The sequence below is a fragment of the Leptidea sinapis genome, chromosome 9 (genome assembly GCF_905404315.1).
Source record: "Leptidea sinapis chromosome 9, ilLepSina1.1, whole genome shotgun sequence".
Classification (NCBI taxonomy): domain Eukaryota; kingdom Metazoa; phylum Arthropoda; class Insecta; order Lepidoptera; family Pieridae; genus Leptidea; species Leptidea sinapis.
Genome location: NC_066273.1, coordinates 2,128,596 through 2,146,302, shown reverse-complemented (window position 1 = coordinate 2,146,302; position 17,707 = coordinate 2,128,596). Strand labels below are relative to the sequence as shown.

At 33.8% G+C, this 17,707-nt stretch overlaps 1 protein-coding gene across 4 annotated transcripts in view; it reads right to left on the bottom strand.

The window, feature by feature from the left end:
- The window catches only part of LOC126966051 (probable multidrug resistance-associated protein lethal(2)03659), a 47,071-nt gene extending 29,742 nt beyond the window's left edge, over positions 1 to 17,329 (bottom strand). For 3 of the 4 annotated variants that reach the window (XM_050809915.1, XM_050809917.1, XM_050809918.1), the window contains exons 1-11: positions 17,211 to 17,329; positions 17,037 to 17,131; positions 15,715 to 15,871; positions 13,035 to 13,106; positions 12,226 to 12,427; positions 10,320 to 10,457; positions 9,760 to 9,844; positions 8,486 to 8,642; positions 6,583 to 6,796; positions 5,909 to 6,041; positions 4,313 to 4,384 (exon numbers count right to left, since the gene is read on the bottom strand). In XM_050809915.1, the coding sequence (XP_050665872.1) occupies positions 4,313 to 4,384; positions 5,909 to 6,041; positions 6,583 to 6,796; positions 8,486 to 8,642; positions 9,760 to 9,844; positions 10,320 to 10,457; positions 12,226 to 12,427; positions 13,035 to 13,106; positions 15,715 to 15,871; positions 17,037 to 17,131; positions 17,211 to 17,287 (1,402 nt within the window). In that variant the 5' untranslated portion in view covers positions 17,288 to 17,329. The remainder of the gene's footprint in view (positions 1 to 4,312; positions 4,385 to 5,908; positions 6,042 to 6,582; positions 6,797 to 8,485; positions 8,643 to 9,759; positions 9,845 to 10,319; positions 10,458 to 12,225; positions 12,428 to 13,034; positions 13,107 to 15,714; positions 15,872 to 17,036; positions 17,132 to 17,210) is intronic. The other variant, XM_050809916.1, reaches the window with a different exon arrangement.
- Between the last annotated feature and the right edge of the window lie 378 nt (positions 17,330 to 17,707).

The window sequence follows — 17,707 nt, the reverse complement described above, 5'->3', positions numbered from 1 at the left end:
CATAGTTGCAAGATGTTACTTCGAAGGTGGATTGTGATGGATCATAGTTACTAAATGTTACTTTGAAGGTGGATTGTGATGGATCATTGTTGCAAGATGTCATTTCGAAGGTGGATTGTGATGGATCATAGTTGCAAGATGTTACTTCGAAGGTGGATTATGATGGATCATAGTTGCAAGATGTTACTTCGAAGGTGGATTGTGATGGATCATAGTTCCAAGATGTTACTTCGAAGGTGGATTGTGATGGATCATAGTTGCAAGATGTCATTTCGAAGGTGGCATGTGATGGATCATAGTTGTTAAATGTTCATTCGAAGGTGGATTGTGAATGATCAATGCTGCTAGATGTTACTTCGAAGGTGGATTGTGATGGATGATAGTTGCAAGATGTTACTTCGAAGGTGGATTGTGATGGATCATAGTTGCAAGATGTCATTTCGAAGGTGGATTGTGATGGATCATAGTTGCAAGATGTTACTTCGAAGGTGGATTGTGATGGATCATAGTTGCAAGATGTCATTTCGAAGGTGGATTGTGATGGATCATAGTTGCAAGATGTCATTTCGAAGGTGGATTGTGATGGATCATAGTTCCAAGATGTCATTTCGAAGGTGGATTGTGATGGATCATAGTTGCAAGATGTTACTTCGAAGGTGGATTGTGATGGATCATAGTTACTAAATGTTACTCCGAAGGTGGATTGTGATGGATCATTGTTGCAAGATGTCATTTCGAAGGTGGATTGTGATGGATCATAGTTCCAAGATGTTACTTCGAAGGTGGATTGTGATGGATCATAGTTACTAAATGTTACTCCGAAGGTGGATTGTGATGGATCATTGTTGCAAGATGTCATTTCGAAGGTGGATTGTGATGGATCATAGTTGCAAGATGTTACTTCGAAGGTGGATTGTGATGGATCATAGTTACTAAATGTTACTCCGAAGGTGGATTGTGATGGATCATTGTTGCAAGATGTCATTTCGAAGGTGGATTGTGAAGGATCATAGTTGCAAGATGTTACTTCGAAGGTGGATTGTGATGGATCATAGTTGCAAGATGTTACTTCGAAGGTGGATTGTGATGGATCATAGTCGCAAGATGTTACTTCGAAGGTGGATTGTGATGGATCATAGTTGCAAGATGTTACTTCGAAGGTGGATTGTGATGGATCATAGTCGCAAGATGTTACTTGGAAGGTAGATTGTGATGGATCATAGTTGCAAGATGTTACTTCGAAGGTGGATTGTGATGGATAATAGTTGCAAGATGTTACTTCGAAGGTGGATTGTGATGGATGATAGTTGCAAGATGTCATTTCGAAGGTGGATTGTGATGGATCATAGTTGCAAGATGTCATTTCGAAGGTGGATTGTGATGGATCATAGTTGCAAGATGTTACTTCGAAGGTGGATTGTGATGGATCATAGTTGCAAGATGTTACTTCGAAGGTGGATTGTGATGGATCATAGTCGCAAGATGTTACTTCGAAGGTGGATTGTGATGGATCATAGTTGCAAGATGTTACTTCGAAGGTGGATTGTGATGGATCATAGTCGCAAGATCTTACTTGGAAGGTAGATTGTGATGGATCATAGTTGCAAGATGTTACTTCGAAGGTGGATTGTGATGGATAATAGTTGCAAGATGTTACTTCGAAGGTGGATTGTGATGGATGATAGTTGCAAGATGTTACTTCGAAGGTGGATTGTGATGGATCATAGTTGCAAGATGTCATTTCGAAGGTGGATTGTGATGGATTATAGTTGCAAGATGTTACTTCGAAGGTGGATTGTGATGGATCATAGTTGCAAGATGTCATTTCGAAGGTGGATTGTGATGGATCATAGTTCCAAGATGTCATTTCGAAGGTGGATTGTGATGGATCATAGTTACTAAATGTTACTCCGAAGGTGGATTGTGATGGATCATTGTTGCAAGATGTCATTTCGAAGGTGGATTGTGATGGATCATAGTTGCAAGATGTTACTTCGAAGGTGGATTGTGATGGATCATAGTTACTAAATGTTACTCCGAAGGTGGATTGTGATGGATCATTGTTGCAAGATGTCATTTCGAAGGTGGATTGTGATGGATCATAGTTGCAAGATGTTACTTCGAAGTTGGATTGTGATGGATCATAGTTGCAAGATGTTACTTCGAAGGTGGATTGTGATGGATCATAGTCGCAAGATGTTACTTCGAAGGTGGATTGTGATGGATCATAGTTGCAAGATGTTACTTCGAAGGTGGATTGTGATGGCTCACAGTTGCAAGATGTCATTTCGAAGGTGGATTGTGATGGATCATAGTTGCAAGATGTCATTTCGAAGGTGGATTGTGATGGATCATAGTTCCAAGATGTCATTTCGAAGGTGGATTGTGATGGATCATAGTTCCAAGATGTTACTTCGAAGGTGGATTGTGACGGATCATAGTTGCAAGATGTTACTTCGAAGGTGGATTGTGATGGATCATAGTTGCAAGATGTCATTTCGAAGGTGGCATGTGATGGATCATAGTTGTTAAATGTTCATTCGAAGGTGGATTGTGAATGATCAATGCTGCTAGATGTTACTTCGAAGGTGGATTGTGATGGATGATAGTTGCAAGATGTTACTTCGAAGGTGGATTGTGATGGATCATAGTTGCAAGATGTCATTTCGAAGGTGGATTGTGATGGATCATAGTTGCAAGATGTTACTTCGAAGGTGGATTGTGATGGATCATAGTTGCAAGATGTCATTTCGAAGGTGGATTGTGATGGATCATAGTTGCAAGATGTCATTTCGAAGGTGGATTGTGATGGATCATAGTTCCAAGATGTCATTTCGAAGGTGGATTGTGATGGATCATAGTTGCAAGATGTTACTTCGAAGGTGGATTGTGATGGATCATAGTTACTAAATGTTACTCCGAAGGTGGATTGTGATGGATCATTGTTGCAAGATGTCATTTCGAAGGTGGATTGTGATGGATCATAGTTCCAAGATGTTACTTCGAAGGTGGATTGTGATGGATCATAGTTACTAAATGTTACTCCGAAGGTGGATTGTGATGGATCATTGTTGCAAGATGTCATTTCGAAGGTGGATTGTGATGGATCATAGTTGCAAGATGTTACTTCGAAGGTGGATTGTGATGGATCATAGTTACTAAATGTTACTCCGAAGGTGGATTGTGATGGATCATTGTTGCAAGATGTCATTTCGAAGGTGGATTGTGAAGGATCATAGTTGCAAGATGTTACTTCGAAGGTGGATTGTGATGGATCATAGTTGCAAGATGTTACTTCGAAGGTGGATTGTGATGGATCATAGTCGCAAGATGTTACTTCGAAGGTGGATTGTGATGGATCATAGTTGCAAGATGTTACTTCGAAGGTGGATTGTGATGGATCATAGTCGCAAGATGTTACTTGGAAGGTAGATTGTGATGGATCATAGTTGCAAGATGTTACTTCGAAGGTGGATTGTGATGGATAATAGTTGCAAGATGTTACTTCGAAGGTGGATTGTGATGGATGATAGTTGCAAGATGTCATTTCGAAGGTGGATTGTGATGGATCATAGTTGCAAGATGTCATTTCGAAGGTGGATTGTGATGGATCATAGTTGCAAGATGTTACTTCGAAGGTGGATTGTGATGGATCATAGTTCCAAGATGTCATTTCGAAGGTGGATTGTGATGGATCATAGTTCCAAGATGTCATTTCGAAGGTGGATTGTGATGGATCATAGTTGCAAGATGTTACTTCGAAGGTGGATTGTGATGGATGATAGTTGCAAGATGTTACTTCGAAGGTGGATTGTGATGGATCATAGTTGCAAGATGTCATTTCGAAGGTGGATTGTGATGGATCATAGTTGCAAGATGTTACTTCGAAGGTGGATTGTGATGGATCATAGTTGCAAGATGTTACTTCGAAGGTGGATTGTGATGGCTCACAGTTGCAAGATGTCATTTCGAAGGTGGATTGTGATGGATCATAGTTGCAAGATGTCATTTCGAAGGTGGATTGTGATGGATCATAGTTCCAAGATGTCATTTCGAAGGTGGATTGTGATGGATCATAGTTCCAAGATGTTACTTCGAAGGTGGATTGTGACGGATCATAGTTGCAAGATGTTACTTCGAAGGTGGATTGTGATGGATCATAGTTGCAAGATGTCATTTCGAAGGTGGCATGTGATGGATCATAGTTGTTAAATGTTCATTCGAAGGTGGATTGTGAATGATCAATGCTGCTAGATGTTAATTTCAAGGTTGATGTGGTGGATTTTTTTTCTGAATTAAATTTAAGACTGACCTTTTAACCCATTTTTATTTGATGTTGAAGGATCATTTAGTTTTGGTTTTCTTATAGGTTTAGTTGGTTCAACTGTAAAATTCGTTAGTTTTCATAATAGGCTTAATTCTTTGGATAAACCTATATTACTAAACTTAAAATATTTGTAATAAAAACATGTAAATAAAAAAATGGTAAGTACATTCAATATATTTTTAAAAGAATAGTTGCTGTCTAAAACCGAAGCCAAAAAGTAGTCATTTATATATGTCTGCGCAAAAAAAAGCACAACAAACATCCGACGTTTTATATCATACGGTATACAAATAAAATTTTATGTACGATGCGGGACTCGAACCCACGACCTCTGGCGTTCCGTGCCCGTGATCTAACCAACTGAGCTAACCGTTCGAGTGGCGTATCGTCATACAATCTTGTATGGTTTTGTTCAACTCTCAGGCTATGGCTTCATGTACAGGATCCACTTTACAGTTGATAATCTGCTCAACCCCGATATTTGCATATTAGGACTTGAGATGTCGCTCTTGTAAAAAAACATAACAAATTGATCGTACGATATAATAAATAATGTTTAGAACTACTAGATATTAATTTATAGAAAAACGGTTATAACTGAGTTAATTTTCGGTATTCAAAGTCGATTGAGGCCATAAGCATATAATATAAAATAGTATAAGTACCATAAGTATTACGCATTAGAATTAAGAATGCGGATCTATCATAGTTTTGTTATATTGACTGATTGATCTATTTGCCCAAATTTTAATATTTACATTAAAGTACTGAAGGGATTGAAACATTTTTTTTATTTATTTATGATTCCTTACAGCTAACAAAATGAAAAGAGTATACATTACAGAAAGAGTACATTTTAGAATCTATCTACTCTAATAGCACCGCAACAATAAAATTCCACGCCCAACTTTTGAAATACGCAAAGGGTAAAACAGGGCGATCCTCTTTCCCCTAAACTTTTTACAGGTACCATAAAGGAAGTTCTCAAGAAACTGGCGGTTTCGTGGTCAACGAAAGACATCGTCATCGATCAAAAGCGTCCTACTAATTTACGCTTTGCTGATAACATTGTTATTTTACTCGACTGATGACCGACAGCAGGACACAAGGTTGAGGTTGGTGGGCAAAATATTGGAGACGTCGACGATTACATATATTTTGGCCAGATAGCATCCTTCGACATTCTTCGACCAGGCAAGAGAAGTAAATCGATCGCCGTATCGAAAAGAGAACGCCTGCAAGAGCTTCTGCTCCATGAAGCACTTTATGAAGGGAGATCTAATCCTGTTCCTTAGTGCAAACTCGCTGACATGACTAACTTATAGTGACAAATACAGACATGGTCACTTACAGAATAACAGTAGTCTAAACTTCAGGCTTGTCAGCGAGATATGGAGCGCAGTATTCTGGGAGTCAATGGAATTGATCGGATTAGAAATACGGAATCCAGAACTGGCATTGGTGATATGTGAGTAAAAACCGCCAGGTTAAAGTGGTACTGAGCTGGGCATGTATGTTTGATGCACGCAGACATTGATGGTGCATGAGTTTAAATGATACTTATATTCAAATTTCACGTACATGAAATCCTAACTCGTTTCTTCTGTTTCGCACGTTTAATCATTTCTCCTGTTTGTTCCCGTAGTGGTAAACGACATTCTTCACTAAGTAAAAATTCGTTAATCCTTTCAATCGCTACTAACATTTCTGCAACCTGTAAAAGAATTAGAGGTATTGGTCAAAGGAGCTGAATTAATTGATAGGTCTGTTGATGGAGGTTCAGGTTAGCATTGAGGTCATTACCGTCGCAGCACTTTTGTCGCCAAGCAGTATTTTGCAAGTACTAGGTATTTGTGTTTCGGCTCTAAGGACCAGGGCATTGTAGAATTAAATATTCAGATATTCAAGGATCTTGGTATTCCTGCCTATTTCAATACTTGTAATACGCTGCTTCCGTAATGAAACGACATGTACTTTCAAAAATGCGCGAACATCTTCCTTAAGGGCCGGCAACGCTCGTGTGATTCCTATGGTCTTGCAGATGACGCGTACGCTCATTTGTCCTCCTTTTCCATAAAAAAACTTCAAATGTATAAAAAATGGGTAGAAAATATCGCGTACTGCAAAATTGCATAATGAATATTGTTATATTTCGACACCATTGCTTGTTTTTCCCTAAATTTTGTGAGTTACCCTGTATATTAGAAATTAGTTTGTAAAAAATTTTTGATTATAAGACAAAATTAAACACTTACTTGTCCCACAGCCTGAGGGAAATACAGGGTCATTGTCTGTTTCATAATATTATAGTAGCATGTGAGAAAAAATACGTTTTCAACCGTAATCTTGCTCATGTAGGTGACGTAGACTATGATAGTTATGAAGATAGAGAACCGAGACGTGAACATTATAAAAGACAGAATGATTCCCCTGATGTATGAAGTCATCTTAATGAAGTGTATTTCTTGCCTGTAATGTAATATTCTGTAGTACGCGCTGTATTGATGGATTGTTCATAGATTATTTGCACTGTTTTTTTTTATTAGTGCTACTGCTACTGGTCTGTGGACATCACTATTATAAGTTTGAAATGAAATGAAATTTATATATTGCGTCGAATACAGTATACATTTATAGATCTTAAATTTATTGTAGTGTCTTCTATTAGGCTAATTTAAATAAGCTTGCAAAAAGTTTACTTAAATTTTAAAAAATCCTTTAGGTACACTATAAAAATATTTTTCGATTACCCATTTAAACAGGAGTCCAGTAAATCATTTCGGTGGTAAGTTTTTTATTTCTAGAGGTAGATGATTGAATAATTTAATACACATTGCGTAGCTAGCGTAGCGTAGTATTTAGATATAATGTTGTTCTGGGACAGCGGCTCTAAACCAGTAAGCAGGTGGAACGTTTCAATTCAATGGCCCTTTTAAATAAATGAATATTTTGTTTCATTATAACGCTTCAAATATATAAATGATGGGCAATGTCAAAATATTTAACTTTTTATTATAAGTCTTTACATGAATAGGTCGGACCAACTCCATTTATACAACGAATAACATTTTTGAGCAACAAATGCTTGATGTACTCCTGTGCCATTTCTCCAGATGAGAAGATCGTATCTGAGTAAGTTGACGCGACATATTCATGGTACGCCATTAAAGATAACTTATTAGAGTTCGACAGTCGCCTCAGTCTTCTAAGAACATACACAAACTATAAACTCTAGAGCTTTCTACGTTGTCAATCCGATCAGAGAAATAATTAAGGTCCTTACCCAAGATAACACGTAACCCTGAAAATGTTAACCTGCAAATGCTTTGAAACGTCGGGTTAAATAAATAAAAATAAATTGTAACGTTCACGAAAATATGAAATGATTAATTCAGTTTTAACTACGCGTTTTATATAATAATAATAAAAAAACGTTTATATTCAGATAACCACGATCCATTGTTAGTGAACTTATAATCTAAATGTGTTAGGAATTATAATTACTAAGAAAGGAGCATATTTATTTTTATCATATGGCCAACATACGGACAGTCCCCGCTGTCGGCTATCGCCTTCAGCTATCTGTTACTGCTGCCTCGTATTCGACGGAGTAGAGAATCCGCTTTTTTGTGTAGAACGGCGCTAAAGCTCATTAAAAATGTATTTCGTTTATATCACTGACCTCTACTTTATACCACTGGACTGGCGGCTGTCAAAGTGCTTTTGTGCCTGTTTGATATTCGCCATTTTGGCGCTGTTGGCCATGTAGCGAGAGTCTGCGGTACTAAAACTAGTGATGAAAACCTCAGCAAACATCGATAGATGGTGGGAAACTATTTACAAAAAAATGTATACTTTATTACGTTGTGTGATATTAATTATTCTTGAAATATAAATAACAAGGAAAACGAACGAAATAAATTTAAAATGCAAAAGTTCTTCAGAGTTCATTGTACGTTCCTTCACAGCCATTTGTATTATACGTCAAAATTAGTTCTCTGGACGCTCGGTAGTAGCGCTTCAAATAGGCACAAAAAATTTGCTGTCAAACATATGGAACAGCCGGTCCAGTGGTATTTATACAGGTCAATGGTTTAAATACTTGGGCAATCTAAATTAATTCTATATAATATTATTTGCCAATGTATAATAATTTACCTTCTGACCGTATCAATCAGTTTACGGAAAGGCTTCTCCCAAGTATACATTTTAATAACTTCTACCCCGATCACTATTTCTTCCATATTCCTCACTCTTTCGTCCGACTTTTCCGCTGTCATTCTCCTATAGTAAGCAGTACGTGTGCCCAAGAATACTAAAAATTGCGTACGAATTGAGTTTTAGTTTATTAATCATTTATTGTCTAAAGATAATAATCTTAATATATCTCTTAAGTAAGCTAAGCCTTGCTGTACTATAGAGGTATGCTTTAGTCTTTTATGCTACAGTTTTTCCTAAGTTGCACCTCTAGCTACCGAAGTTGCATCTATTAAATACTCTAATTGTTTAATATTGTTTTTTATAAGCTAGGGTAATTGAAAACAGACTTGGAAAAAATTAAATTAAATTTATTTTTATTTTATATTATGACTGGTTAGTGTGGTTAAGCTAAGCCTTGTTGTAGTGTAGAGGTACTCTTGTCTTTTATGAATAGTGAAATAAAACTACTACTTAGGAATAGACCTGAAGGGAAATATGTCATCCTGCCTAATAGACTTATTTCAAGCCAACTCGACTAATGTTCAGGGATAATATTGCCGTCTACTACTACTACTGCCGTTAGCTTACTTATCGGTCTTGTTAACGTTTATAATATTATAACTACATATTTATAAACTGTTAAACATACAGTTTTATAAACTGTCCTCCGCCGCGTCTGTCTGTCTGGTCGCGATAAAAAACTACTGCAATGATTTTCATGCTGTTTTCACCAATATGAAGTATGAAGGTATATAACTTGTTAAGTTTTTGTATACACTAACGAAATTTATTGGAGGTGTCGAATTAAAAAAAAAAATGCCGTTGGGAGCTTTCAACGAAAATGCTTTAAGATATATAACAAAATAATCTATGGTGGAATTGTGTATCTTATATGTATAGGTCTACAGAGGAGTCCACGATGGCACATAGCTACCTACTATATCCATTTTAATACTTTAAAAATTGTCAAAAGTTGTTTACACAAATGCCATATTGATCCTTATCATTTTAAATAAGTTACATATTTTACTCTTTTCCACTATATAATTACTTGACGCAATATTTTGTTTTCTAATTAAATAACATTACACATTTCCGATGGCTTTAGACTACATTATTCCCGAACACTGACATCATATTTTTTTTCTATTCACAGAAATGCGTCTGTCGCGTCAGCTAGTGTTAGATAAAAATGTTCATTTTGTTATATGCAAAGTATTATCAAAACTAACCTTGGAATGGTACTACAGCGAAAACAACACAAACTCCATACAAAGCTGACATGCCCATTTCACGGTATAAGTAGACAGACATAAACTGCAAAAATACAACTCAGCTAGGAAACTACAAACATTAATTTGATAAATATAAATATATGAAGAAGATCTTATAAGTAAATATGATTTGCTTTGTTTTCATTTCCATTTCTATTTTGGTCCAACACTGTTAAAAGGTTATTCTTGGAGAAAAACCACTTTTCACAAATAAAAGGAACACACAAAGCTTATAAGTTTTTTTCGGATTCAAAAAAGGAGCTTTCTTGGAAAAATCGTTTTATGACGCCATTTTATGTGCAACCTGATAATGGATTCTGATCACTAAATCATTAGCCACGGAGCGTGGGTTGTGCCTTTGGAAGAGGATCAAAAAGACACGCTGTATCCTAGCCGAATAGTCCTGACTACCCATGATTAAGTTCAAAATCAAAAAGAACATCTTAACAAGCAATTCCTTGAACTGAAATCATTATATAATCATAAAGGCTAAGCTTAAGATATGGATTTTGTCTTACTATGGTCTCCAGAGGTCCAATCCAAAGGTAGTGTACAAAAAGGGGGCCCGTGTCAAATCTATTGACGTCATTCGCCAATAGGTTTACGATTAGTCCTCCCCTGCTCTCAGACATCGATTGAAGACTGACTTTCAATGCCTGAAAGTGAGGCAAGGATTTCGTATAATGACATTGTTTGGTTGAAACTTATGACTGATATTACTAAAGCTGTTCTTTGTTGGCCTTCTATACAAATGAACATGTAGAGCACTTCAAAAGCTGGTTTCGCCTTTCAAACCGCAAACAATGAGGTCACGTATCTATATAAAAGGCACATATGTGTTTCTCAAAATTGATTCCATTAGAATTCTTTTTGATGTCATTTCTATCACTACCCCCTCCGGAAACAAATGGCGCCCTGAGAGAGAACAAGAGGCGCAAGAAACTCTGTCAGCGTTCTTTTTTTGCGCTCTTTTTTATAAAATATACATTGTACTGTCATTGTTATTGCTATAAAATAAGTATAATCCTGTCTCAGGCTGTCCGATCACTTAGATATTTAAATTTATTTATAGATAATGCTTGAACAGTGGCTGGGACTTTTATTATTAAAGTGTATACATTTACCCTTAAAGCCATAATGTTTCTTATGAAGCTTACAAGAATTACTTATAAGCAATCCCTTATTTCTAGTGTTATAAAAATGAAAATCACTATTTAGAGCAAAAAGGTGACGATTATTGTGAACGTTTATTTAAATTCATAAATGTACTGACAATAAACATTCAATATATTTATTTCTTTCAAATTGTCTTCGAGAGACTGTCTATAACCAAGCTGATATATAGCACGAACAGCTCTCTTTTGCAATTGGCAATTGAAATGAAATTACTAAGCAAGATGATTAAAAACGTCAAGTTAGTTACACAATTTCGTAAATTTAAAGGGGCACTTATCTGAAATACGACTCTTTAATATCCATCTCTTTTAAAACTCGTTAACTAACTAACTCGTTACAAAACAAAAGTTCGATACTCTGTTATTTGGACAGTAAACTGTATAAATCACTGAACACTGTCATTCCGTTGCGTTGTATTCAAAGCGCGGTCGAAACACAACTGAACGAAAACTGTGCCTAATAGAAGCGTAGGCAGTTTTGCATCAGACAATTTTGAACGTGATTGTGAGTCTAGTTTTTTATTGTACGTCAATGCTTGAAACAAAGATTGTATATCCACTGTAAAAGCCGGAAACGCCTTGAAATTTCCTTGTTGCTGCAAAGACGGATTGGAGGCGATAATACCAAGTAACCGCGATAGTCCCGTTTACCCCCTCCTTAGAGTACCGCACCTGAAGCTTAACCAACTGGAATTTTATTGCCAAGACTCTAATGTACGTCCATTCAGCTGTTTATCCCATAACCCGCAATAATTAGACATTTGAATTGTTGACAAAGAGTATAAAACTACACAGAGATAGTCAAAGTCACAATGCCTGCAATGCTACCTATAATTTAAGTACATTTAAACTATTTTATTATATTCGTTTAATTCTCAGTGCATAAGTTACTAAATTGTATTTGGTTGGTAAGCCTTTATGAATAAATGCTAGTTTAATGTAGATTGGGTATAATATAGATATTGTATGATGGTGGGTACCTTTTGTGTCTAAGGCTGCCATCTATAGAGCGTATTTACACTTTGCTCAGACTTTACTTACGAGAAACTTAGCTGAGTGTATGCTTAGCATAATCTTTGATTTCGTTTTTATAGTCATTTGGTAACTTAAATTATCCTGAGTTAAGGCTAAGACAGCCAAATGCAAAAGGCAATTTAGCATTTTATCAAATTCAGCAGTTTTACGGAAATACAATCATTTTAATAAAACTATTATTATTATTATTATTATTATTATTAATAAAACTAACCTTTCTGTAAATAAGACTGCAAATACCGACTCTTATTTTCATGCCAATATGCATAGCTCCCATCATAAAGGGATGCTGGATCATGATATTGAACATGCTGCAGAATACCACGCCAAAAGAGAAGAACACCGCCTCCCCCCAACTGATATCGGTCGAGATGTCGTAATACGAATACAGACGTGAGAGATACGTCGAAGTTGATCTAGAAGAATCAAGGCATGAATCAACTATTACAAATTATTGAGTAACGATATAAATGTAACAAGAGTAACGTATAAACCTATTTTTTTATGCGTAAGTGCAATCTAGTTGCATTACAGTATTATAAATAAAAGATTATTTACTAAGTAAGATTTTATGACAAATTTTAAGACACGTTCTTTAATATACCCTCTATTTGGATGAATTACTAAAATATTGATATTATATATCATACTAATTGACCCGACAGATGCTGTTCTTTCAATAGAAAAAAATTATGTAAGAATTCGGGAATATTTAATCTAAGCCCATCGGAAAAAAACGTTTTTCTAAATGGGTAATATCGTGTTTATGTAAGCTTCTACAATACCGCTTTATAATTGCGGTGACTTGATTGTCGATGGTTCGAGCCGCTCTTCGTCGTATGTGGTCGAAAAGAAGAAGAATAGTAATTTATTTCCGTGTTAACTATGGGTTGTGAATCCGTCCGCAGAGATAATTGATACTAAGAACTTAGACTAACTTAATTATGCAGACTGATAATTACCACGGTGTGACGTTTGGGTTTGTCTGTCATCTTAATGTTATATTGAGACTAAATGACTTACGTGGTATTGTAGAAGTCTTGAGAGGGGCTGTAATATTTTAGCAGAAGCCCCAAGAATAAAGGTTGCTGCAACCTGATAAACAATTTATTATTAAAATGTCGTGTAACTAGTCAGGTCACTTATTAATAAAGATCTTACTTACTTAGTTATATAAGTGATTAAGATTGAATAGGTAAACAATATGCACGTGGTGAGGTAGGTGTGCGTATTTCTGTAATGTGGTCCGATTCAACATTGGTTTAATTTCGCACTTTGTTTCTAGAATTTTCTTTTAAAATAGTTATTACTATGTTGTTGATAGATTAAATTCTGATTATTGTTGGAAGTTTTTTGGATAATCTGTGCGCATGCAGATTCAGATTCATTATTATCCTAGGTAATTAAAAAGATTTATAAAAGGTGGTTTTACTGGTTATCCAAAAGATTGTCGGAAGGTTTCTGGAGGAATCAGTCCGCAAGCGCATGCCATTTTATATTATTCACCTAGGTAGGTAATTCTTGTGGTGCCAGGTCGACCTGTTATACTTAATAAATCAATGTAGGTATTCAATTACTAATTAAGATAAGTAATAACGATCATCATGTTCTCGAAGCATCAAGCGTTTATTTAAAAAATAAAACAACGTTCTGGTTAAGCTATTGTTCCCAAAGATCGTTGGGAACAATAGCTTAACCACTTACCGCCTGTATGTATGTTTGTTTGTAATCGACTCATTTGGGCGCGATTTTCAACGGCCAGATTTCGTTTCAAACTTTGTTGTTTTATCGAGGACCGATTACATACATTAATAAATAATAATAATAATAATAATAATAATAATAATAATAATAATAATAATAATAATAATAATAATAATAATAATAATAATAACAATAACAATAACAATAACAATAACAATAACAATAATAATAATAATAATAATAATAATAATAATAATAATAATAATAATAATAATAATAATAATAATAATAATAATAATAATAATAATAATAATAATAATAATAATAATAATAATAATAATAATAATAATAATAACAATAACAATAACAATAACAATAACAATAACAATAATAATAATAATAATAATAATAATAATAATAATAATAATAATAATAATAATAATAATAATAATAATAATAATAATAATAATAATAATAATAATAATAATAATAATAATAATAATAATAATAATAATAATAATAATAATAATAATAATAATAATAATAATAATAATAATAATAATAATAATAATAATAATAATAATAATAATAATAATAATAATAATAATAATAATAATAATAATAATAATAATAATAATAATAATAATAATAATAATAATAATAATAATAATAATAATAATAATAATAATAATAATAATAATAATAATAATAATAATAATAATAATAATAATAATAATAATAATAATAATAATAATAATAATAATAATAATAATAATAATAATAATAATAATAATAATAATAATAATAATAATAATAATAATAATAACAATAACAATAACAATAACAATAACAATAACAATAACAATAACAATAACAATAACAATAACAATAACAATAACAATAACAATAACAATAATAATAACAATAATAATAATAATAATAATAATAATAATAATAATAATAATAATAATAATAATAATAATAATAATAATAATAATAATAATAATAATAATAATAATAATAATAATAATAATAATAATAATAATAATAATAATAATAATAATAATAATAATAATAATAATAATAATAATAATAATAATAATAATAATAATAATAATAATAATAATAATAATAATAATAATAATAATAATAATAATAATAATAATAATAATAATACGGCTATTAATAAAAGACATTAAAAAATAGTACAGGACATGTGATTTGAAATATATACATCATTATTATTATATTATGTGTTTAGTTTTGGGTGAAGTGTGTGGGTTAACACTCACGAGATACGTATATAGTAAGTGAAGTTTGTTACATTTGTGCTGTGTGTGGTTTTCTTAGGTGTGTGAGGGAGTGATGAATATTTTACACATCCACAAGTTTCTCTGTATCTTCATAATCTAATGTTTTTAACCAGGAGTCAAGTTTCGCTTTACATTTCCTCTTGGTCAGTGGGTAGATGTTTAATCTTTTGTTGATTTTGTTATAAATTTTAGATCTTATGTGTTTGTAATGGCGACTTGCAGCTATGGTTCTACGTGAATCAATATTACATACCCTATTTGAGCGGCGTGTGGTACAGCATTTAGGGTCAAAGGTAATTTCGGAGTGTTATATAAATAGCTGCCTAACTGAGAGGACCTGGCAAAGGGTATACAAATCGGTTGTCGGATATCGGATTGGTTTCCTTGCTAGCACTTTCAGAACTGCTCTCTGCGCACGCTCGACTCTTAGCATGGCTGTTTTACCGGCACCACCCCATACCGTAAGGCAGTACCCCAGAACAGACTGGGCAAGCATTAATATGTTAAATTATTCCATTTTTCCATTTGCAAAATAAGATTTTTGTTAATTTATATAATTTTTTCACGTATCGTCGATAAGGCAGGAATTGAGTTTCATTTTAAATTTCAACCATTATCTTTTCAACCGAAGCGTGTTTTATAGTTTATTAAACATTTTTTTTATTTATAATATAAAGATTAGATACCTTATTAAAAATTCCATAGCCGCTAGTATCAATCCATACAGTAACAATTCTGCTCCAAAAACTTTACATAAAACCCTCCATAATCGCGGCGTGGACCCGTCGCTACGTTTAATGATGCAGCTAACTTCTTGGTTCCAACTTTTTTGCATTGCATCTCCTATAACGGAAAGTGAATATGTGATGAATTGACAACTAACTATAGGCACAATTATTCCCAGATTATTATAAATGATCACTTAGGGCCGTTCCCAATATACTATCTACAGATAGCAATGACGTTATGTATAAAACGTCATTGACAGATAGAGATATTACTACCTTCTACTGTCAGTTATTCGCTGCCAATAATCTGAAGCTGTCCCAATATACCCGACATGTCATTCTTATCGCCTTACATTGGGACGCGTGAATTGAAATTTCCATACAAACTTCTATCGCTGGTAAGCTATACGTCGTTCCATTGACAGACAGCGTGTAGGGATAAGGTGAGTTACCGTCGATAAGTATACTGGGACAGAAAAGTCAACGATAGAACGGTCGTTAGATGATAAACACATGAAAATGTGTGATGAAAAACACAACAAACAACGTATTGCGTTTTATAAAGTTTCATGTCTGTGTGTTCTTCGAGAATATTCTAAATGGTGTGAATATTAAATTAACATGGCTATCTCCAGGAACGTTTTACGCATACGCATATATCTTATTAAGAAGATACCTACTAGCTACTAGTAATGTCATGGCACCGTTAACATATCGCTTCAGTTGACAGCGAGTAAGTAGAGATACGGCCGATTTGAATCAACACGTAACATTGGTATTTCATAAACATCTTACTGCGGTAACTTTTCCACCAACTTTAGCTATACCAAACTATAGCTACAACTGTATTTATACCTTCTTATTTAGACATTTATGCAATATACCTAGTGATACTCCTCTATTATCTAGTGGAAGAGTTTTTAACCAGCTAGGTGGGTACAACGTCGGCTACAAGCCTTCAGCCCTTAAGCCACAAGGGGAGTGCCTTTCTGAACAAAACACTGATATATAGATCCAACCACCAATAAAATACGAAAACATCATTTTAAACCTCAATCAATCGATCTGTTGTCAAACAATAGCAGACACATACAGGCACCGCTAAGACTTACCTTATACTAACGCATAGACAAACAAAGTATGCATGAGAGAAGAACACCTGTAACGGAGACACAGCAAGATAGAAAAGGAAAGAGAATCTATTGTTACTGTAAATGTTTTTTTTTATTGACAAGTTGTGAACAGCCACGCCAGAAATATACTCTATATTGTAGACATACCTAATACATTTGACTGATGTTCTGGCAAAGGAGCGTATAAATCATTCTCCTTAATATCTCTACTATAACCCAATCTGAAAGTTTCCAAAGTCCATCTGAAACAAATTAGATACTTTTATTATAAACGTATTATTGTTATTGGTTAACTAAACTTATCTAAACATTGCTTATAACCCGAAAGTTAGTATGGAGAATAGATTTGCATCGCATCTAGGATTCCTTTTTCGTCTCTGCTTAGGTCCTGTATCCATATCTTATCAGAAATTTATCACATTAGATAAGTTTATGTGTCCTGTAACAAATAATTAATAACTATTATATTTTTGTAAATTCTAGACGGCTATGCAATTAGATACTCCTTTACAATTGTGTCCTGAAAATGTTTTTACAGCTATCTAATGTAATATCAGGAAAGCTGTGTCTGTAATGTAAGGGATTGTCTCTGGAACTACTGAATTGACTCCAAAAATTATTTCACTTTAGAAAGCAACACTTTTCGTGATGTCGCCCGCGTGGATATCATTAACAGCAAAATACTTAAAAAAAATTCAACATATTATTATTATATTACTTCGTTGCGATTTTATTATGTGTATAGACAAGAGAACACTATATCTACTACATCAATATTAGAGTTTCTGAGATAGTAAATAGGAGCCTCCAATTGTAAT